Raw genomic sequence first — 23,194 nt, forward strand, 5'->3', positions numbered from 1 at the left:
AGGGCACTTACCTTGCACATGATCTATCAGGGTTCAATCCCCGGCATCCTATATGGGTCCCCTGAGTCTGACAGGAGTAATTTCTAAGCCCAGAGCCAGGAGAAACACCTGAGTGCCACGAGGTGTGGCCCCCAAACCACAAAAATGTTTAATATATGGTTTTACTCTACTTGTTCATTTACAGTCTCAATAACAATGGTTTGTCTTCCTTTCATAAAGAGTCAGTGAGATTGCACAGTAGATTAAGGCTCTTGCCTTGTACATAGCCGACCTAGGTTCAATCCCCAACTATCTATTTGCCACTACCCCCACCACTGCCCCACCAGGCTAATCCCTGAGCAAAGCCAGGTATGTCCTTCAAAGAAACTAACAAAATGAGGGTCTGGATGGGCTGGAGAGATAACATGGAGGTAGGTTGTTTGCCTTGCATGCAGAAGGACAGGTTAAAATTCTGGCATCCCATATGGTCTCCTGAGCCTGTCAGGAGCAATTTCTGTTTTTTGTTTGTTTGTTTTTGGGTCACACCCAGCAGCGCTCAGGGGTTATTCCTGGCTCTACACTCAGAAATTGCTCCCTGCAGGCTCGGGGGACCATATGGGATGCCGGGATTTGAGCCACTGACCTTCTGCATGCAAGGCAAATGCCTTATCTCCATGCTATTTATCCTGCCCCTTCAGGATCAATTTCTGAGTGTAGAGCCAGGAGTAACCCCTGAGTGCTACCGAGTGTGACCCAACCCCCCCCCAATTGAGGGGCTGGAAAGATAGGCATAGCGGTAGGACATCTGCCTTGCATGCAGCCAATCCAGGATGAACGGTGGTTCGAATCCTGGCATCCCATATGGTCCCATGCCTGCCAGGAGTGATTTCTCAGTGCAGAGCGCTGCCTGGTGTGACCCCAAAACAAACAAACAACAAAAAAAAAAACCCTAACAAAAATAAGTCCAAAGAATCAAAGTTCTAGATTGCTTTTTTTTTTTTTTTTTGGTTTTTGGGCCACACCTGTTTGACACTCAGGGGTTACTCCTGGCTATGTGCTCAGAAATCGCCCCTGGCTTGGGGGGACCATATGGGAAGCTGGGGGATCAAACCGCTGTCCATCCTATGCTAGCACTTGCAAGGCAGACACCTTACCTCTAGCGCCACCTTCCCGGCCCCATCTAGATTGCTTTTTTTAAGTTTTTGGGCCACCCAGTGACATCCAGGGGTTATTCCTGGCTATGTGCTCAGAAATCGCTCCTAGCTTGCAGGACCATATGGGACGCCTGGGATTGAACACATATCTGTTACTGGGCAGCCGTGTTCGAGGCAAATGCCCTACTGCTGTGCTACTGCTCTGGTCCCTAGATTGCTTTGAAGTACTTCCTGCTACAAGGCTCTTCTCAACCTGCTTACTCTCCGGCTTTCTCTGAAAGGACTTGTAGCCTCTTCGAGTGTACTCCCAGAGTGGGGTGAGAAAGAGACAGAGAGGGAGAGAGAGAGAGACAGAGAGAGTGGAGAGAAAGAGAGAGATGCAGGCTCTACCCTCACAATATTTCACAAACCCAGAAATAGAAATAAAGCACTTCTCCTTCTCTGTGGCCTGTTCCCTCTACTCTGAGGAGGAAGACTCCCTCTCTGGCCATAGTGCAGTGAGTATACCTTCTGTGTACAAATTCTGTGAGTAACCAAAGACATACAAAGCACTCAGAACTGTGTCCAGCATACAGTCAGAACAATCACAGTGGTGGACATTATTTTTCCAACTCTACAGAAAGTCTGTCACATATTTCAGTTTCTGCTAAGTGCTTCTCTTGGGCAGACCAAATGGAGAAAGGGGCTGAATTCATACATCTGTGGAATGATGTGGAAGACTCCTTAACAGGAGACTGTAGGGAAGGGCCATATTGCAGACCACTAAGCACAAATGCATAGAGAAAGCAGAGGTCCCAAGGAGAAAGGAAGGTAGGACCAAAGCATTCCAGAGGGCAAGGCCTGCACATTAAGGCAGCCTCAGAGAAGGTGCCTGTGCCCCGAGGCTGCCTACCCTCCCAGGGCCCCAGATGAAGAGCAATACCAGTATTAGTGGGTTGGACTTCTTCCGAATGTCCACACCAGCCTCAGCATTGTGATAGATGTTGTTGCCAGCGATTAGGCCTCCGCCTTCCAAGCGCAGAAAGATGCCTGAGGCCCGGCAGCGGTGGATATCATTCCTGAGCATAACGATCTAGCAGAGGAGAAAAGCATTGATTTCCTTTCCTACCAAGGCTGGTTTCTCCACCCACCAACCCAAGGGTTGTGAGGGCAGAATGTCAGCGTGACTACTGCCCAGTGCATGCTCCTCAGCCTCCCCACTCACCTCACATGGGTCCCCCTAATGAACCCTGGTTTGGAGCTAGCCCCTGTGCTCCCAACTGACTCAGCATGGCTGGGGTGGTAGGTGGCTGGAGAGGCTGAATCTGGGTGGCTGGAGAAGATGAATTTTTCTGGGGCCACACTAAGCTCTCCTGAGGAGAACCTGGAGGGTATCTGTCTGGGAAGGGGTTAAGTCCTGATGTGACAGCTCTGTGGGGAGAGGGGAGAGGTCCTGATCAAGGCTCCCCTTGGCTCTATTCCAGCCCCTCTGATTCTCTATAGCAGTGGTTGGCAAGCCGAGGCTCTTGAGCCATATGCGGCTCTTTACACATTTTAATGCAGCTCTTCTGTGTGCCAGGCCGCTGTCCAGGAGTCAGGACTCTGCTCCTAGCCTCTGTCAGCGTGCGCCCAGTGTACAGCCCTCGCGCCCAGCTCCACACAGCTCTGATCAGAACCCAGGCCAATGTTCACATTAGTGTTTGTGACTTTGTCAGTCATTGTCAGGATGTAATTTTCTCTACATTGTAAGGCAAATTTTATGGAATTTAACATTATCGATATATAATATCGTTCTAAAGTTTTTATTTTATTAGTTGTGTTATTTGTATCCTCCCAACCTATGTGGATACTTGCATGCAAAATATTTTCAATAAAAACCTATTGGAAGGGGCCGGAGAGATAGCATGGAGGTAAGGCATTTGCCTTTCATGAAGGATGGTGGTTCGAATCCCAGCATCCCATATGGACCCCGTGCCTGCCAGGGGCGATTTCTGAGCATAGAGCCAGGAGTAACCCCTGAGCACTGCAGGGTGTGACCCAAAAACAAAAACAAAAAAACTATTGAAACTAAAAACAGTGTACCATCCTATGTATTTTTGGCTTTAAAAATATGGCTCTCAAAATAAATTTCAATCGTGGTTTTGGCAAGATTTGGCTCAGTTGAAAAAAAAGGTTGCCCACCACTGCTCTATAGGAACCTCATCCCTGGTCCTCAAACTGTAACTGTCTCCATGAGAAGCGTTGGTACCAAGAAGGTTCTATGACCAAGTTCACTGCTGGATGAGGGGAGGGGCTGCTCCCTGCATTCTTTTGGCACCTAACAACTATAATCTGGGATGCATGCCTGCTGTATTGACTGTATAACCAAGAACACATCAGGGTAGAATCTGTATGAACATTGTGCCAGTACAGAGGGCAGAAAATACAGCCCAGAGATGGGCAGGGTATGTGAGCTCTGGTTTCATAGAGGGAGATACCATTTAAGGTGCTGGTGACAAGAGGGAGAAAAGATGCATACCCAGGGACCTCCCCCAACTGACTTCCAATAGGCCCTGTCTCTAGAAAAACCTCTTGTCCTTGGTTCTTTTTTGGGGGAAGGGGTCAATCTGTGGAGTTCAGATGCTGTTCCTGGCTCTGTGCATAGGAGTGACTCCTGACACTGCTCAGGGGACATGTGTGCTGGGGGCAGAACTGGGGTTGTCCGTGCAAGGCAAGCTCCTTACCCCTGTGCTAGCTCTCAGGGTTCATCTTCTGACCCACATGTGACACATGGGCACATGCTCCAGGGCCCAGCAAAAGGGGCTTTTGTGGATGTCCCAGACACATTTCTCAACCACCTCTTTCATCTGCACAGCGGGTGCCTCGCTCTACACACCACCTCAGCACAGGCACTGTTTCCTCTTTCCCTGCTGCCCTCTTTCCCCTTTCCTCAGCTACACACCGTTCCTCGCCTGGGAAGCTTCTCTAACCAAAAGTTCCACATAGGTCTGACTTGCAGGCCATACCCACTGTGCTCTGAAAGTTCATTCTGGTATCCAGACTAAAGAGCACAGCTCCCTGCCCTAGGACTTGGGGTGTTCAAAGCAGCCTGAGACAATGAGCAGGGAGGTGAAGCCTGGGATCTGGTTATACTTCTGTCCCTAAACAGCCATTTCAGTGACCTCAAGTCAATCATCTTTCCACTGGTTCTTCCCTTTCCTTTGTAAACAGGGAAGCTGCTCCATTATCAAGTCAGAGCATGGACAAGAGGTAAGTGTGGCTTATACACTAAAAAAATAAATAATTATTAGGGGATGGGCAATAGTACAGCAGATAGGGAACTTGCCTTACAGGCAGCAGGCCTGGGTTTAATTTCTGGCATCCCTTGTGGTCCCCTATACTCACTAGGAAATCTCTGAGGACAGAGTCAGGAGTTAAGACTTGAGTACTTCTGGGTGAGTCCCCAAAACAAAAACAAAGAAAAAATTATAAAGAAAACTCAGTTTGGGAGATAGGACAGTGGGTAAGGTGCTTGACTTATAGGTTTCATTCATGGCACCCCATATAATCTCCTGAACAGGAGTGATCCCTGCACAGCTGGGTTTGGAAAAACGGGAAGGGAAGGGAAGAAAAGGGAGGGGAAGGGGAAGGGGAAAGGGAAGTGAAGGGAAGGGAAGGGAAAAGGAAGGAAAGGGAAGGAAAGGAAAGAAAAAATAAAAAAATGAAAGGAAATAAGTAAAGGAAAAGGTAAAGAAGAAAAGAAAATGGAAAGGAAAGAAAAAAAAGGAAAGAAGAAAAGGAAATAGGAAAGAAAAGGAAAGGAAAAAGGAAAGGAAATGAAAAAAGGAAAGGAAAGAAAAGAAAAAAGGAAAGAAGGAAAGAAAAGGAAAAAGGAAAGAAGGAAAAGAATTAGAAAAGGAAATAGGAGGGACCGGGCGGTGGCGCTAAAGGTAAGGTGCCTGCCTTGCCTAAGCTAGCCTTGGACAGACCGCGGTTCGATCCCCCGGTGTCCCATATGGTCCCCCAAGCCAGGAGCAACTTCTGAGCACATAGCCAGGAGTAACCCCTGAGCGTTACCGGGTGTGGCCCCCAAAAAAAAAAAAAAAAGAAAAGAAAAGAAAAGAAAAGGAAATAGGAAAGGAAAAAGGAAAGGAAAGAAGAAAAGGAAATAGGAAAGAAAAGGAAAGGAAAGGAAAAAGGAAAGGAAAGAAAATGAAAGAAGGGAAGAAAGGAAGGAAGAAAAGAAGGAAGGAAGGAAAGAAGGAAGAAAGGAAGGAAGGAAGGAAGGAAGAAAAGAAGGAAGGAAGGAAAGAAGGAAGGAAGGAAGGAAGGAAGGAAGAAAAGAAGGAAGGAAGGAAAAAAGGAAGGAAGGAAGGAAATGCCAATAACTTCATCAGAGCTTTACTGCATGCAGCCACAAGAGCCCCTACACCCCAGGCAAGATGAATGGGCTGCTCCAGGACAGCACCTTGCTATTGTGGATGCAGCGCACCGCGTAGGTCAGGTTCCGGAAGATGTTGCCCTCCATCTTGGCACGGCCATAGGAGCATACAAACACACCACCCTTCCCATCCCGGAAGAGGCACTTGCGGATGAGGCATCCCTGTATTGAGCTGGCCAGAGCCATGGCCTCTTTGTCCTTCTGCAGTTCCTGCTGTAGAGAGTTGAGCACAAGACAACTGGGCAGCTGGATGGAAGCTCCTGGCAGTGGAGGGCCTAGGAAGGAGCCCCCCAGGACTGGGCGTGGGCCCTGCACTTGGTAGGACAATCGATATGTTAGCTGGTCCTCATCCTCATCCTCGCCACTGGGACTGAGGCCCCCGTCACTGCTGTCAGGGGTCTGAGCCAACCGCTCCCCATCACTACCCCCCTCTGTCTCCTGGGAGCTGGCCTTGGAACCGGGCTTTGGGGAGCTGGAGGCGGGGCTGGTGGGACTCTGGCTGCCCTCGATGACAATGTCACAGGTTTTGGGGCTCCACGCTTGGTCCCTGCTCTCCAGGTCCAGGGACATGAGAGTGTCTGAGTCCTCTGTGGGGAGCATACTGGGCGAGGACTTGATGAGCCCCAGGAGGTACTTGTAGGCCCAGTTCCGGTCTGCCGATGGGTGTCCCTCCACAGTCACAGAGTTGTTCTCATTGCCCACAAACTCACAGTTCTCCAGGATGCATAGGGGCACGTTGTGCAGGAAGACATGGGTGTTTTTGAAGGTGCAGAACTTCACCTGGCATGTGCCCGGGCCATGGATCTGGATGTGGCCATTCTCAAAGTTGCAGTTGTCAAATTGGACATGGCCCGATGTGGTCTGGAGAGTACAAAGAAGGCAAAGGCATGAGTCATGGGGATGGGCACCCCTCTGTTGAACAGTTGCTGTCATGAGGCATGAAGAGGCCTGCTGGGCTGTGCATATGGAGCGTCCTTCCTCACCAGACACTTGCCAGCAGGCCCCATATGAACCCAGGAACCTGGCGCTGTCTCTGCTTCCCTCTTCCCAGCCTCAAAAGAAGGGATCCAGGGGCCAGAGAAATAATAGCACAGAGGGTAAGGCATTTGCTTTGCATGTGGCCAACCTTGGTTTGATACTCAATATCCCATATGGTCCCCCGAGCCTGCCAAGAGTAATTTCTGAGTGCAGAGCCAGAAGTAACCCCTGAGCATCACACCAAGTGTGGCCCCCAAACAAACAAACAAAAAAAGCAAAACAAAAAGAGGACAGCATACATAGAGACTAACAACTGATAGCAGCCAAGTCCACACCTTGTACCACATTTAATATAACTCTCAGTCTTGAGCTAGTAAGATGCTCAAAGGGATGAGCATTTGTTTTGCACATGGCAGACACAGGTTCCATCCCAGGGCTTGTGTAGTACAATCAGGAGGAGCTCCTGAGCATCCCAAGTATGTCCCCTTCTGAAAAAACCCACCTCCAATTTCTTTCTTTTCTTTTTGTTTCTGAATCACAACCTGGAGGTGCTCAGGACTTACTCCTGGTTCTGTACTCAGGAATCACTCCTGATAGGGCTTGGGGGACCATAAAATGTGAAAGGCAAATGTCTTAACCATGGTAGTCTCTCTCTGGCTCAGCTTCCTGTATTTGACAAATGGTCGTGAGCAGCCACTGCATTCTCTGCTTCCTGTCTACCTGCAGCAAGCTCTGGAACCTGCCCAGTAGATGCTCTACCTGTGGCTCCAGTCTAAAGAGAACTAACTTTTAGTCCAAAGCTTGCTGCTGAATATGTCTTTGCTGGGAATGCCTCCCCATCTCCACCTTAGGCTGATTCCTATGCCCATTTCTCATAATCCAGGGATGTAAGGACACTGAAGCACTGACCATGCTCCCAAAGCCAAGCAAAGGCGGTCAGCCTTTGAAAAGGGACCTGAGTGCAGGACGGATTGCACAAAATACCCACAGGGCCAGGATTGCAGGTGGACGCTCACCTTGAACATGAAGGGGGAGAACCACGCCGGCATAAAGACCAGGTTGCACAGGCGCGTGGTGGAGCAGTGCTGGTCGATACTAGCCAGCAAGGTCACCTCCCCCAGCTTGCCGTGGCCCACAATCTCCACAGGCACCTTCAGGATGATCTCGCCTTGCTCCTCATACACGCCTGGGAATAGCATGATGCGGTCGTAGAGGCTGGCCATAGCCAGGGCGCTGCCCAGGCTGTCAAACTCACGGCCCAGTCCCACGCTCAAAGTCCGCCGTTCCCTCCGCCGGCGGAAGAGAGAAAAGCAGACGGATGACTCCAGGTCCAGGGCATTTTTGGCCCATGTCTTCGAGGCCAGGTAGTGTTGCTTGAAGGCCTCCCGCCAAGACTTGGGCTCCACGTCAGGCTGGTTGGGCCAGTTGGGGTGGCGGCACTCGGTACAACCCAGGCAGAGCTGACGCCAGCGCGTGCTGTCCAGGCTGAGGATCAGCTCGTACCAGGCTCTGCATACCAGGCTGCAGCGGCCTAGGTCCGGGAGGTGCAAGTAGGCTAAGATCATGCGCCACAGCTCCAGGGGCAGCCCACCGGCCTCCATAGTCACCTGCAGGACACACAGAGCACAGGAGTTTTCTGTCTGCTTTGCTTCCCTCTTTCCCCACCAGAAGGATCATCTCATGCCAGGTCTGTAAATCACAGGTTTCCCCATTTCTTTCAGAAGAACCCTCCTCTAGGCTTTTTCCCACTGGAATGAACAGGGAAGACTTTTTTTTTTTTGGCTGGAGATGTTACAAATGGTACCCAATCCATAGGGATCTAGGTTTCCCACCTAGGATGCCAGAGCCATGTAGAAAGGAAGAGTGAAAACAGGAAGGAGAGTTCAGGTATGTCTCCTTGTGGCCAGTGTCGATTCCAGGATCTGACAGATACCCACGACTGTCGGGTACTTCTGTCACCTTGAATAACAACTTAAGAGACTATCACCAAAATCTCCTTTGACTTAATATATAGAAATCGGTGTGTGTGTTAATTAGGCTATGCTGAAGTGTGAACCATGTGTGTGTGGTATGACTGACATCTACATGTACAGTGGCTGGTTTAATGCTGGGTGCTGGGGATTTTTCTGTGACTTGTAACCAAGAACGTGGACTCCTGTGGGGGAAGCCCACTTGCATGGCCTGGAGTTCTAGATGTGGACTCTTTCAGAAATAGTCTCTCACACCTCAAAATGACAGGAACGAGCACCATGCTGGTAAGACCCTGACCAGGTGATAACCATTGACTCGCCACAGGGAAGACACCTGAAGACAGACACTGTCACGAACCACAGAGCACTAAGGGTCAAGTGCGTCACCAAAGATTTGGTTTTTGTTTTTGGGCCACTCCCAATAATGCTCAGGAATTACCAGCAGGCTCAGGAGACTGTATGAGATGCCAGAATTGAACCCGAGTTGACCATGTACAAGACAAATGCCCTACCTGCTGTACTATCATTCTGGCCCCTCACAGAAATTTTGGCTTTGAACATTAGTTGAAGTGCTTTGGAGCCACTGGGGCTGTGTTTCTTTAGCTGTGGGGCTCTCAGAAATTCTTGTGGGAAGTTTTTTAAAACTTTATTGATTGATTGATTAATTGTTGGGCCACACCCAGCAGTACTGAGGGGTCATTCCTGGCTCTGTACTCAGAAATCATCCAGCAGGCTGGGGGACCAAATGGGATGCCGAAATTCGAACCGGGTCCCTCCTGAGCCCCATCACTGTGCCATCTTTCCAGCCCTCAAGTAGGCAGTTGCATGCTTCTCAGTGATGAGGCTGTCATAGCACGTGGGTCCCAGAGAAACCTTGCTTGGTGCATGCATGCAGGTGGCATGGGATCATAACTATAAACTCACAATGCCAGACAGGCACTTTCTGCCACTGAACCAGGCCCCAGGAGCCACTGAAATAATTCTATAAGAGACATTGTGCTTCACCTAACATTTTATGATCTAGTGGACAAGTTACACAGGACACATCTACTTCTCATTTCTAGGTTTCAGGATAATAAATGGGCTTCCTGCCTGAAAATGGCAATTTGGTTGATTATGCTTGTGAGCGTGCAGACGATTACGAGGAACTCAAGGGTTCAGTCATAGTTGCAGGCTTCAAGTTTTTGATATTCTTAGTAGTAAAGCTGAAAATGAACCACTTCTGGCATGCTTGGCTCCTCAGCCCTTTGAATACCGATCATAGAAGCCTAACTGCTTCCTTGCTATGTGATATAACATGATGTTCCCAGCTTAATGTTTTTACATCTTCTGCCAAAATATGTGATATGAGACACTTCTCTACATTTTTTCTATGGAAAAGATATTTTACTGAGGGCCAGAGAGATAGCATGGAGTTAGGGCATTTGCTTTGCATGCAGAAGGACAGTGGTTTGAATCCTGGTATCCCATATGATCCCCCAAGCCCGCTAGAAATGATTTCTGAGCATAGAGCCAGAAGTAATCCCTGAGCGCTGCCGGGTGTGACAAAAAACCAAAACCAAAACAAAACAAAAAGAAACTTACTGGGATAATTCCATGTCCACATCAATTTGCATGAAAGAATAAAGATGTCTTATACACCTTGCCCAGTCCCCACTGCTTGTGGCTACACTCTGCAAAACTACATTATGTCACAACCAACATGTGACACCAGATACAATCCACCATCTAATTCTTGTTTCCCCAGTTCTACTTGTTCTCTTCTGTGGGTATCTGTGTTTGTATCACATTCTGTATCACTTTATATACTAGATCATGCATTTACTACTATAACCAGGGCTGGAGCAACAGTACAGCAGGCAAGGCATTTGCCTCCCTCTCAGCTGGGTTCAATTTTTGGCACCACAAATGCCCTCTAGCCCTCGAGGTCTGCCAGGAGTAATCCCTGAGTGCAAAGCCAGGAGAAAACCTTGAGCACAACTGGGCACCATTGGGTGTGGCCCCAAAACCAAACAGAAAAGACATTAAACAATTTCAACACAAGAAACCTTCTTGTTATCTGTTTATGAACACACCCACCTGCTAGATTCCTCTTTCTTATCCTGAATCCCTGACAACCATCTATCTTTCCTCCATTTCTTTTTCTTTCTTTCTTTCTTTCTTTCTTTCTTTCTTTCTTTCTTTCTTTCTTTCTTTCTTTCTTTCTTTCTTTCTTTCTTTCTTTCTTTCTTTCTTTCTTTCTTTCTTTCTTTCTTTCTTTCTTTCTTTCTTTCTTTCTTTCTTTCTTTCTTTCTTTCTTTCTCTCTTTCTCTCTTTCTCTCTTTCTCTCTTTCTCTCTCTCTCTCTCTCTCTCTCTCTCTTTCTCTCTTTCTCTCTTTCTCTCTTTCTCTCTTTCTCTCTTTCTTTCTTTCTTTCTTTCTTTCTTTCTTTCTTTCTTTCTTTCTTTCTTTCTTTCTTTCTTTCTTTCTTTCTTTCTTTCTTTCTTTCTTTCTTTCTTTTGTTTTTTGTTTTTTTGGGTCACACCTGGCAGCGCTCAGGGGTTATTCCTGGCTCTATGCTCAGAAATTGTTCCTGGAAGGATCAGGGGAACATATGGGATGCCGGGATTTGAACCACCGACCTTATGCATACAAGGCAAACACTTTACCTCCATGCTATCTTTCCGGCCCTCTCCTCCATTTCTAAAGTGATACATTTCAAACACAGTATGTGGAGCCTTTTAGGATAAGCTTTTATTCCCTCCTCAGCCTAATTCACCAAAGGGTCAACCAATTTGTGAACATTAGTTTATATATTTAACATGATGAGTGTGAAGGCAGAGATATGAGACAGAGGTTATGGCACTCACCTGGAAAGCAACTGGCTCAATTCTTGTCACTACATATGGTCTCCTGAGCATATCCTGGAGTGACCCTTGAACACAAAGCCAGGAGTAGCTACTGAGTACTGCTGGGTATGGCTCAAAACCCACCCATCACAAAATTAGATGCAGAGTAGGATTAGGTAGAGAGCCCAGTACTCAGTGAACAGTACCAGCTTTGCATGCACCATGACTTGAGTTTAAATCCCAACACCACAAGCCCTTTTAACCCCAGACTCTGGGTGTGGCTGTAGTAATTCCTGGGGATTCCCAAGCATCGCCAGGGTGGTTCTGGTGGTCCCTGGTATGACAAGTCCTACGTATGAGCAGGATTTCACCTTGGTTTCTAGCAATGACTTTCTTTTCCCAGTTGGACAAGCATAGCTGAGAGTAGTGCGTGCATTTGTGGTGTGTGTGTGTGTGTGTGTGTGTGTGTGTGTGTGTGTGTGATTGTCAACCAAAATTTTAAATTAAATGAAAAGCTGAGTAGCACCCCTTGGTCTACAGACTTTAGATGCTTTAATATGTATAACTCAAACCCCTCTTATAATAGGTGAGTGTAATTCTAAAAAGTTCCTTCATAACTTTTCTTCGTTAATTGTAGGGCAAATTACTTTTGAGTTTTTCTCCATATAGATGAATTTGTCTGTTCCAGTAATTTATATAAATGAAAACATGCAGTATGCATTCCATTGGGGAAGGCACATTCCAGAAATTCACCCAGTTTTGCATGTATCAGCAATTCAGCCCTTTTTATGGTCAAGTAACACTTCATTGATAATATATTAATATGCATTAGAATCAATTGATTGAAATGGCATTATTAGTTTGAAGTGATTTTGAATAATGCTGCTGTATTTTTAGACTACAGCTTTGTGGACTTAAATCCTGAGCACTGATAGTTGTGACTCCTCCCCCAAATCCTAAATATGGAATGCAAAGGGATCAAGTGTGGGTTGGCCATGTACAAGGTAAACATTTTACCCACTGTACTATCACTTGGGCCCCTTTACTTCTTTTTTATGGATGTTGCTCGGGACTGAACCCAGGGACTCACACTTGCAAGGTAAGTACTTTATCATTGAGCAATCTCCCTGGCCCATTCTCTTTAATTTTATTTCTGTGATTTGTCAGTTACTTATTTTTATATTTTATTTATTTAGAGCTACACCTGGCAGTATGCAGGGCTTACTCCTGACTCTGCAGTCAGGGATCACTCCAGGCCATGTTTGGGAACCATATGGAATGCTGGGAATTGAACCCAGGTTGGCTGCATGCAAGCCAAACACCCTACCTGCTGTGTACTCTCACTCCTGGCCCCATGACTCTCACACTCATATAATAATGTCATTGGCATTAGGAGTGCTGAGGCCAGGGCTTAGACGATTTGCTTAGAGATCTTGAGCTCAGGCCCTTTCCAGCTCTGTTCCTGGCTTGAGATCACAGAAGAGTTATTTTGCCATTTCTCTTTTAAGCTTTGGCAACATAGCCACAAGTCTCTAAATTCAATATCACATTTTTTTCTTGCTAGTCCTGATTCTTCACACAGCTGCTACTATGTGTGCTATATGTGATATAGCTCAGCTCCGCTCCTGCAATGGATGGATGCACAATCTGATCTTACTATGTTCTGGAGTTTATGTTATCTTTGAAATTTCTTTGTCCGGGGCCAGAGCGATAGCACAGTGGTAGGCCTTTCATGCAGATGACCCGGGAAGGACCTGGGTTCAATTCCCAGCATTCCATATGGTCCCTGAGCCAGCCAGGAGTGATTTCTGAGTGCAGAGTCAGGAGTAACTCTTGAGTGCCATTGGGTGTGGCCCCAAAAACCAAAGGAATAAAAGAAAAGAAAATTTCTTTTTTTTTTTGTTTGTTTTTGTTTTTTGGGCCACACCCGGTAACGCTCAGGGGTTACTCCTGGCTATGTGCTCAGAAGTTGCTCCTGGCTTGGGGGACCATATGGGACACCAGGGGATCGAACCGTGGTCCGTCCAAGGCTAGCTTAGGCAAGGCAGGCACCTTACCTTTAGCGCCACCGCCCAGCCCCAAGAAAAGAAAATTTCTTTGTCCTTATACTCCTTCCTGGGACCGGAGAGATAGCATGGAGGTAAGGTGTTTGCCTTTCATGCAGAAGTTCGAATCCTAGCATCCCATATGGTCTCCCGTGCCTGCCAGGAGCAATTTCTGAGCATGGAGCCAGGAATAACCCCTGAGCACTGCCGAGTGTGACCCAAAAACCATAAAAAAAAAAAATGTATGTTCAGGAGGCCCTGGGCCCCACGATGATTCTCAGGCAACCCAGGCTAGCAGTTCAATGTTAGAACCTGAGGATCCAATGATGTTTGAGAACAACAGTGTTTGGAAGCTGCCAGAACTGTACATGGCAATGCTTGGGGAACCATGAGGTGCTGGAGATAGGATTTGGGTCTGGTGCATACTAGACATGAGTCCTGACCACTGTAATAGCTCTTGACCCCTGAATGAGCTCATCTTTTTTTTTTCTTTTTCTTTTTTTTTTTTTGGTTTTTGGGTCACATCTGGCAGCGCTCAGGGGTTACTCCTGGCTCTATGCTCAGAAATCACTCCTGGCAGGCTCAGGGGACCATATAGGATGCTAGGATTCAAACCACCCTCCTTCTGCATGAAAGGCAAACGCCTTACCTCCATGCTATCTCTCTGGTCCGAATGAGCTCATTTTAACCATGAGCAACTGCTACATGTTGAAGGAAATATCTTTGTGAAAGAGATTAATGTTTGGATGTTGGCTCTCATCTGATATTCAGGGCTTATTCCAAGGACCATATGTGGTGCTGGGGATCAAACTTCATGTAAGGTAACACCTTACCCACAGCACTACCTCTCTGACCCTCTTTTGATCATTGTAAGAACTAAAGCCACCTGGGTTCAATCACTTAATCCAGTGAAGTAGTTCTTGAGACAGATTAAAAGTTTAGGTAAGGCAGGGGCTGGAGTGGTAGGGCGTTTGCCTTGCACAAGGCTGACTCAGGACAGATGCAGGTTCAATCTCCAGCATCACATATGGTCCCCCAAGCCAGGGGCAATTTCTGAGCACAGAGCCAGGAGTAACCCCTGAGCACCGCTGGGTGTGGCTCAAAAAACAAACAAAAAAAGTTTAGGTAAGGCAGAGTTGATTCAGAAATAAAACCAAACTTGTTGCCCTCCAGGAATGAGGAATTAGGGGATTGAATGAGCTCGAAATCTTTTATCTGAAAAGACTCTCTTGACAATCAAACTTTGAATCAGAGTATCCCTTGACAGCCAGGGTTTGAATCAGATTATCCGCAGACAGCCAAAGTCGAGCCCAAAAATCAGTTATCAATTAAGTCATCTATACAATGAAGTGACGGTACTGTTACTGCTTGTGATTTCTATATAAACTGCTTGAAGATTTGACTTGGAGTCCTTGTCAAGACTCCCTAAGTTGAATGAGACTTGGACCTCAGCTAGCTGAATAAACTCCCTTTTGCATGATCCGAGGTGGTCTTTGACTCTCAGCAACGTGGGTGTCAACTCAGACCCTAACAATCATTATTAACAAACAACTCTGACCTCCTTCTTAGCTGCCTTGTTCCATCCTCCTCTATTGGATATATTTAATTCCCCGATGACAACCATGAGCATTTCTTCCAGAGAGCAGTGTAGACGTGGTTATTTTGCACAATGCTTTAGCCACAATGATCCTTCCTTCCGGAGGGATCCACTCTGATGAAGGTTCACAGAGTGAATCCTGTGAACCCTCATCAGGGAAGCTAAATAATGTCATTTTTATTTTGGAGGTGGGGTGGGAGAGGTTTTGGGTCACCCCTAGCTGTGCTCAGGGGTTACTCCTGGTTCTGCGCTCAGGGATTACTTCTGGCAGCGTCGGGGGACCATAAAGGATGCTGGGGATTGAACTCGGATCTGTCCTGGGTCAGCAGTATCCAAGGCAAATGCCCTGCTGCTGTACTACCACTCCGGCCCCATCAACACCCACTACTAATGTGACTGTTTCAGCTCTCAGAAAAGACTCAAGCACAGCTACCCACATTACAACCATTGGCCCTCATAATCACATCTTGCCTCTGCCAACCTGTATCGATTCCATTCTCTTAGTCTTGGGCCATCCACCCTGCTGTGTGCTAGCCCCATAGGACATTCCATGGCTCCCAGCATGTGTCCCTGATGCATTTACCTGTTACCACAGCAGCAAATCAGTAAGGAATACCCAGAGCCGTCCCAACTGAGCAAGAAAAAAGGCAGCAGGAGTCAAAGACATCATCTGGGATTCAAAACCTTCTCACCCCAGATAAAAGACTGCTCTATCTATACAGAAAAATCCACTTTTCTGAAGAAAAAAATAAATTAAAAAAAAGAGAAGCTAGAGTGATCAAAGGGCTGAGCACATGCTTTGCAAGCTAGAAGCTTGGGCACTGCATGGTTCCCCCCAAATTACCAGGAAACCCGAAAATCAAATCAAAGTAAAATAAAAAGAAATTGAAAAATAAAAAATAAAATCTGCTTTTACACCTCAGTTAATCTGGTCTGCTAATGTAGCCTTAACGAGCAGAGGGGGGAGTGCAATCAGGAGGCAGACATAGCTAAGGGGTCTAGAGTGGAAAGAACAATATATCATACTCTGGTTTCTCTTCAGATCACATAAATCTTTCACCTTTTACTAAAGATTTCCGTGGAAAAGAATAATTCTGAGTTTGAACCAATTTTTTGAGGCCTTGCTCTAGCAAGGCTAATAAAAAAGAAAAAAAAAAAAACAAAAAAGAACAACATATCACTGCAGCGAACTGAGCTCCAGGTGGGTAGGGGAACTCTTTTCTTATTCTTCTGGTTTGGGGCCACATCTAACAGTGCTCAGGGGTTACTACTGGCTCTGTGCTTAGAAATCACTTTTGGCTGGCTCAAGGGACCATATGGGATACAGGGAATTAAATCTGGGTCGGTGACTGCAAGGCAAACACCCTACCTGCAGGATTATTACCTTGCCCCTCAGGGGTCACTCTTAGCCGGCTCTTGAGACCAACCATATGTGGTACAGAGGATCAAATGTGGGTTCACCACATGCAAGGTAAACACCCTACGTGCTGCATTACTGCTCCTGTCTATGTTAGGGCTCTTAAACCAGAGTGGATGGGAATTGTTCACTTGTATGATGTGTTCAGACAGAGGTCAAACCACCTCCACCTCTGCATCCCCCAGGTCTATTCTGGTTCCTTTTCACAATCTCTGGAGTGGAACCAAGACCCCCTCATCAATGAGCTGCCTTGCAAATGCCATGAAAAGGTCTTCAATCCTGCCATTGTGTTTGATGCAGCACCTTCGTCCTCCTCAATACATGGCTTTCCCCAATTTCACCCTTTTCAGGGATGTGGCTTTCCCTCTACCACACGGAGATGAATCATCTCCAATGACCTGGGATCAAGTCCTACAAGCCCTTGAGCAAGTCACTTAAGTCTCCAGGGAATGGGTTTCCTCATTTATAAAGTGGGTGCCTTGATACCACCCAAAGGATAGCTATGATAAGATGAAGAAATCTAAAGTACAGTGTGCTGGTAATCAGTGCTTTCCCCAGGCTCCTCCCTGGTGCAAGATGTCTGGTCTCTCCGACAGCTGGGTGAGGCCACAAACCTAAACTAGCCAGTGGGTCTGAGCAGTGTAATACTATAATTTGTTTTAGTTTTGGAGGCCATACCCAGCAATACTCAGGGATGACTCCCAGCTCTGTACTTAGGTAGTTGATCCTAGCAGTGCTCAGGAAACCATGCTGGAGATTGAACCTGGGCCTCTTGCATACAAAGTTGCTGCTCCAGCAGTTGAGCTGGCTCTCTGGCTCCACTTGTGCTACATCTGGCTAAAGAATGAAACAGCTGGGCCCGGAGAGATAGCACAGCTGCATTTGCCTTGCAAGCAGCCGATCCAGGACCAAAGATGGTTGATTCGAATCCCAGTGTCCCATATGGTCTCCCGTGCCTGCCAGGAGCTATTTCTGAGCAGACAGCCAGGAGTAACCCCTGAGCACCACCGGGTATGGCCCAAAAACAAAAACAAAAACAAGGGCCCGGAGAGATAGCATAGCGGTGTTTGCCTTGCAAGCAGCCGATCCAGGACCAAAGGTGGTTGGTTCGAATCCCGGTGTCCCATATGGTCCCCCGTGCCTGCCAGGAGCTATTTCTGAGCAGACAGCCAGGAGTAACCCCTGAGCACTGCCGGGTGTGACCCAAAAACCAAAAACCAAAACAAAACAAAACAAAACAAAAAAGAATGAAACAGCTGGGGCGGAGAGTTAGCATGGAGGTAAGGCATTTGCCATGCATGGAGAAGGATGGTGGTTCGAATCCTGGCATCCCATATGGTTTCCCGAGCCAGCCAGGAGTGATTTCTGAGCATAGAGTCAGGGGTAACCTCTGAGCGCTGCCGGTGTGATTCCAAAACCAACCCCCCCCAAAAAAAAAGAATGAAACAGCCCATTCATTAATATCCAGAATCTTTGTTCTCTGGAGGATAATGGCAATAGTGACTCTGAAAATTTGATTGGGAACAGAGTTCCCTCTCAAGTTCCTAAGTACATACAGCTCTTTGTTTGGGGTAGGCTGAGGTGCTAAAGATTGGGGTGCAGTCTATTGCTGCAGCTCCACCTCATCATCACCTTACCTCACCCAATCCCTGCAATGAAATGAAAGGCAGGTTGAGAAAGTGCCTAGACACAGGGGAAGTAGATGTTCCAGGCCAGTATGATGTCTGCCTATTTTCCAGCACCAAGCAGAGTTCCTGCTGTTGCATGCTTTCACTGCTGGTTTTTGTTCTGTTCCCCTGGCACCACCAGGAGTTCTGTTTTCTTTCATAGGTTGTGTGTTAGTACAACCAATGCATGCCAAATGCAGAAAGCCTGAACTCTATAGATTTCTCTTCAGGGAACTGGCCTGGCCACAGCTATGTACACTGGGGAGATCCAGCCAGGAGAGGCACAGCAACCCTGCAAATACTGAAATAGATTCTCTCTCCTTCAGGATAGGAAGTGTGAATCCTCTGGGAGATAAAGGTAAAGATGCTCGTCACATAAACTACTGGGATTTCCATTTTCTTGGGATTCCACAAGACCATTCCCCAAGAAGGATGCTGGCATTGTCCTGAGCTGGCCTTTAGCAGGGATTCCAAGTTGGTCTTCAATTCTTCAGCACCCACCTTCCTTCTGAATCCGCCTGTGTCATCAACTCTAGGTTCCCATGAAGGGTCAGAATCCTGGATGAGAAGCCAGTGTTCTCTCCTTATGATGCTATAGATCAGATGTGGATTTCCTTCATTCAGATGTTGTTTACTTTCTTGGCTTTATTTACTATTCCTTTCTCCAAACCCATGGGGATCCCTGCAGCCACAGGGAGTTCTATAACTAGGTAACACTTAAAAAAGTCTTCAAGTTTTGCCTTTCCTTTTTGCCACTGGGGGACTTTGAGCTGTCGAATTAAAAGCAACACCTGTCCCTTAAGGCCTATGTACCTGGAGTGAGATGCCTGTGAAGAACTGGAAAAATGACAGCGTACAGGCTGGTGAGGGACAGGAGGAAGCAGTACCTGAAGCAGGGCCCCAGCTGTTGGTGTGTCCCTGAGAGTTTGAGAAGGCAGGCTTCAGAGTGGCACCAAAACATAGTAACAGGAGGTAGGCACATGCTTTCGGGCCTTCTGGTGTCCCAGCCTCAGTGGGCAAGGCGGAGGCCACCCATTGGGAGGTGAGTCTTGAGTCACAAGACTCTCAATAAGCAGCCTCTGTGGCTTCCCAGCACAATGTCTTGAGGCAAATCTTGTCCCTTCACAGAGCCAAGGTTCTCAACTATAAACAGGCTAATAAATGGCTATCCCAGGATCTGAGAATTTCCAAGGGGCGGGGGAATTTCTTCTGCAAATGTCTGTTGATAGTCTTTATGGGAGAGGCATGTTCCAAGGACTGACAGGTAGTAAACAAGATGAAGTCTCTCCCTTTGGAGACAGACAATAAATTTCAACCACAGAATGCTATGGAGAAGGGCTAGAGTGATAGTAAAGAGGATAGGGTGCTTGCCTTGCTTACGGCCGACCCAGGTGAGATTCCCCAGCAACCCGTATAGTCCCCTGAATACCACCAAAAAAGATTCTTTTTGTTTGTTTGTTGGTTTTTTGGGTCACACCCAGCAGCGCTCAGGGGTTACTCCTGGCTCCCTACTCAGAAATCACTCCTGGCATGCTCAGGGGACCATATGGGATGCTGGGATTCGAACCAATGACCTTCTGCATGAAAAGCAAATGCCTTACCTCCGTGCTATCTCTCCGGCCCTCTTTAAAAAAAAAACAACTTTATTTATTAGTTGTTGGGCCACACCCAACGATGTTTTGGGGTAACTACTGGCTCTGCACTCAGAAATCACCCCTAGCAGGCTAAGGACCATATGGATGCTGGGAATTGAACCAGGTCCCTCTCGGGTCAGCCGCATGCAAGCAAACGCCCTAATGGGTACTGCTGTACTATCTCTCCAGCCCCCCAAAAAAGATTCTTGAGTGCAGGGCAGCTCCACTGGCCCAACCCAGGTGCTTGTTCCTACTCGTTTCACCCAGTGCTTCCAACGTTTGCTTTTCAAAAGAGCTCCTGTACATTTGTTAGACAGCAGCTACAGTCCCTTCTCTGAACTGAGTGTAAATCTCTTGCTCTTGGTCACAGAGTGTACAGTACTTAATCAACTGTTCAATTCCTCAAATCTCTTAGGCCCCCCCCCCCAAGCCTATAGGAGTAAGTCCTGAACACAGAGCCAAAAGAAAATCTTGAGCACAAATGGGTGTGCCTCCACCCCAAAAGCTTCTAGAAGTTCCCTGTATTAGCTGTCATTGTGCTCCTTTCTCCAGGCTGTGGCCCCGATTCTGTAATGTGACCATTAGGAAACTTCTGAGCCTCACCAAGGCAGGTCCTTAGACACCCAGATCATACAAGAGCCTCAAGTTAAACTTTGTAGTTATTATATATAGAATACAAAGAGGGTCTGAAGAGCTTATTGACAGAATAGTACCCCATTAGGAAACCAGACCTAAAGCTACAAGAACCCAGAGTGACAACAGGAAGGGCAGCTCTCCTGTCCCACTCAACCTAGCCCTTGGAGCCACATGCAACTTCCTGGCCATTGCTCTTGAACCTTTTTCAGCTCTAGACAATTCCACATTGAGAGATTTTTTACTTGACACTCAAGATTACGCAATCAGTGGAGCCAGGCTACCCTCTGTCTTGGCTTCCTTGTCTATAAAAGTGAGGATAATAATAGCCTACAGAGTTGTTGTGAGCTGTCATGAGAGGATGGGAATCATTCACACAGTCTGGGACACAGGGTGAACACAGGCAGCACAGAGGGAACCTAACACCTTCCTTCTCTCCCCGAAGCCTTCCTTTCTTCATGCCCCCCTCGGGAGGGAGGGGAGAGAAGGAATCCAAGTTAGACAGTGAGCTGAGTGAGGGTTTCCTAGGGTGGGGAACTAGGAGAGTTCCCCATTCCTTCTTTGTCCACAATGGTCACACTCAGCAGGCCAAGCCGTGGGTGCTGAGCATTCTCACCTGTCACACAGCCAGTGAGGTTTGCAGCTGCCGGCCATCCAAGGGCAAAGAATTTTCTTTTCAGTATAGCAGGTCTGAGGCAGCCCTGGCAGCCACAGAACTTCACCCACATAGGCATGACTGCCAACTTCTGGGTCTTGGTTCAAATGACTCTTTTGTTTGTGAACACAGAGCAGGGCAAGCTAATCAGGAGGCTGGGCAGGGCCACATAAGGATCTGTAATTTTGTGAGAGCCCAGGAACAAGGCCCTGCCCATGAGGCTATAAGCCCCAGAGACTAGAATGAAAGGGTCTAGACACGCAACTACTTCACAGCCCTCAGACACAGGAGACGGTGGGTCCTTACTCAGAGCCACTTCATTCTGTCACAGGATTAAACAAGGAGGCATTTTTAAGATGTATGCCTAGAGTATTTCTTTTTCTCCTAGACATAATGCTTGATAGAGGAAAATAAAGATGATGACAACAGATTTGAGGACACTAAGCAGAGGAGGGGTGGGGTTAACAACAGTAAAAAAAATAATTAAAAAATTAAAATGAAGACTAGAATTGCCTTATGAAACAAATCTGCCAAAAATGCTATTACATACTTAACAGACTTTTATGTCATATAAACATGATTTTTTTTCAGTGCCAGGGATGGACTTGGGATGTCTGCTTGCCTGTTAAGCATATTCTCTGATCTCAGCCCCAAATCTCACTTTCACATATGCGGGACACACAGATGAGATAACCAGCTTCACTGAGGCATTTGTTTCACAGAGACGGCCTGGAAACAGGTCTCTGAGGTTGCCCAGACACCATCCACTGAGGGGTCTCTGGCTTGTAATGCCAACGTACCTGGTAGCTGTCAGGCAGTGAACTGACTGACTGGATGCTTCCTTTCTGCCACTAGGCTCAGAGAGAAGTAATGCACGGACCTTCCTTTTGCTCCTATATCTGAGCTCAGTCCTAACTCCCCCAACCCCCCTTTCTTCCAGCCAACCTGTGCATGGTGGACTGCAGAAACAGTCTCTCTACCTGCCCAGTCTATTTTCTTAGAGCAGAGGTTCCCCTTCACACACACACACACACACACACACACACACACACACACACACACACACACACACACACACACACACAAATTTTTTTTCCCACATTTTGCTTTAGGATCTGTTTTTATCAGATGTTAGTATAGCTACATAATTTATTTTGTTGTTTTTAATCTATTACTTTTTTCTGTTCCTTTTATTTCCTCTGTTCTCTTTAGCTTGACTGACAGTCTTGTCTTTTAACTGGGACATTTAGTCCAGTTTCATTTAATGTCACCATGATAGGGTAGGTTTGTCTGCCTTCGTGACCTGTCACTACTTGTTCTCATTTAAGCTCTCTCTCTTCTCTTCTTTGAGGTGCTTCTTGGTCACCCACATTTTTATCTTCTCCCTTTGGAGGTAATGTGCTTTTTCTTTATTTTTTTTATTGATGTCTTTTGATACATAATACTGTTTTTTTTTTTTTTTTTTTTGGTTTTTGGTTTTTGGGCCACACCCGTTTGACGCTCAGGGGTTACTCCTGGCTATGAGCTCAGAAATCGCCCCTGGCTTGGGGAGACCATATGGGACGCCGGGGGATCGAACCGAGGTCCGTCCTACGCTAGCGCTTGTAAGGCAGACACCTTACCTCTAGCGCCACCTTCCCGGCCCCGATACATAATACTGTTAATGGCAGTTTCATGCATATAATATTCTGACACTTTCTCCACTAAAGTGTCAGCTTACCTCAACCAATATCCCAAGATATTCATTGCTTCTCCCTCCACTTTGGTAAATTCAGTTCACAAGACCAATTTTTAGGTTTTGTTACCTTTGGTCATTTTTTCCCTTTGTTAATTTTCTTTTCTTTCCTCTTTCTTTCTCTTTCTTTCTTTCTTTCTTTCTCTTTCTTTCTTTCTTTCTTTCTTTCTTTCTTTCTTTCTTTCTTTCTTTCTTTCTTTCTTTCTTTCTTTCTTTCTTTCCTTCCTTCCTTCCTTCCTTCCTTCCTTCCTTCCTTCCTTCCTTCCTTCCTTCCTTCCTTTCTCTTTCTTCCTTTCTTCCTTTCTTCCTTTCTTCCTTTCTTCCTTTCTTCCTTTCTTTCTTTCTTTCTTTCTTTCTTTCTTTCTTTCTTTCTTTCTTTCTTTCTTTCTTTCTTTCTTTCTTTCTTTCTTTCTTTCTTTCTTTCTTTCTTTCTTTCTTTTTTTTTTTTAATTTTTATTTTGATCATAATGGCTTACATATCTTTCACAGTAGTATTTTAGGTAC

At 46.6% G+C, this 23,194-nt stretch overlaps 1 protein-coding gene and 1 non-coding gene across 2 annotated transcripts in view; one reads left to right on the forward strand and one right to left on the reverse strand.

The window, feature by feature from the left end:
• The window catches only part of FBXO10 (F-box protein 10), a 48,395-nt gene that overhangs the window by 15,041 nt on the left and 10,160 nt on the right, over positions 1-23,194 (reverse strand). Inside the window, exons 2-4 of the mRNA XM_049773138.1 lie at positions 7,527-8,117; positions 5,560-6,393; positions 2,056-2,205 (exon numbers count right to left, since the gene is read on the reverse strand). Coding sequence (XP_049629095.1) covers positions 2,056-2,205; positions 5,560-6,393; positions 7,527-8,111 — 1,569 coding nt within the window. The 5' untranslated portion in view covers positions 8,112-8,117. The remainder of the gene's footprint in view (positions 1-2,055; positions 2,206-5,559; positions 6,394-7,526; positions 8,118-23,194) is intronic.
• Positions 15,972-16,086, forward strand: LOC125995666 (U5 spliceosomal RNA). The gene has a single exon (XR_007491150.1). It is a non-coding gene; the product is annotated as a U5 spliceosomal RNA (small nuclear RNA).

Source organism: Suncus etruscus, chromosome 1, assembly GCF_024139225.1.
Source record: "Suncus etruscus isolate mSunEtr1 chromosome 1, mSunEtr1.pri.cur, whole genome shotgun sequence".
Lineage (NCBI taxonomy): Eukaryota > Metazoa > Chordata > Mammalia > Eulipotyphla > Soricidae > Suncus > Suncus etruscus.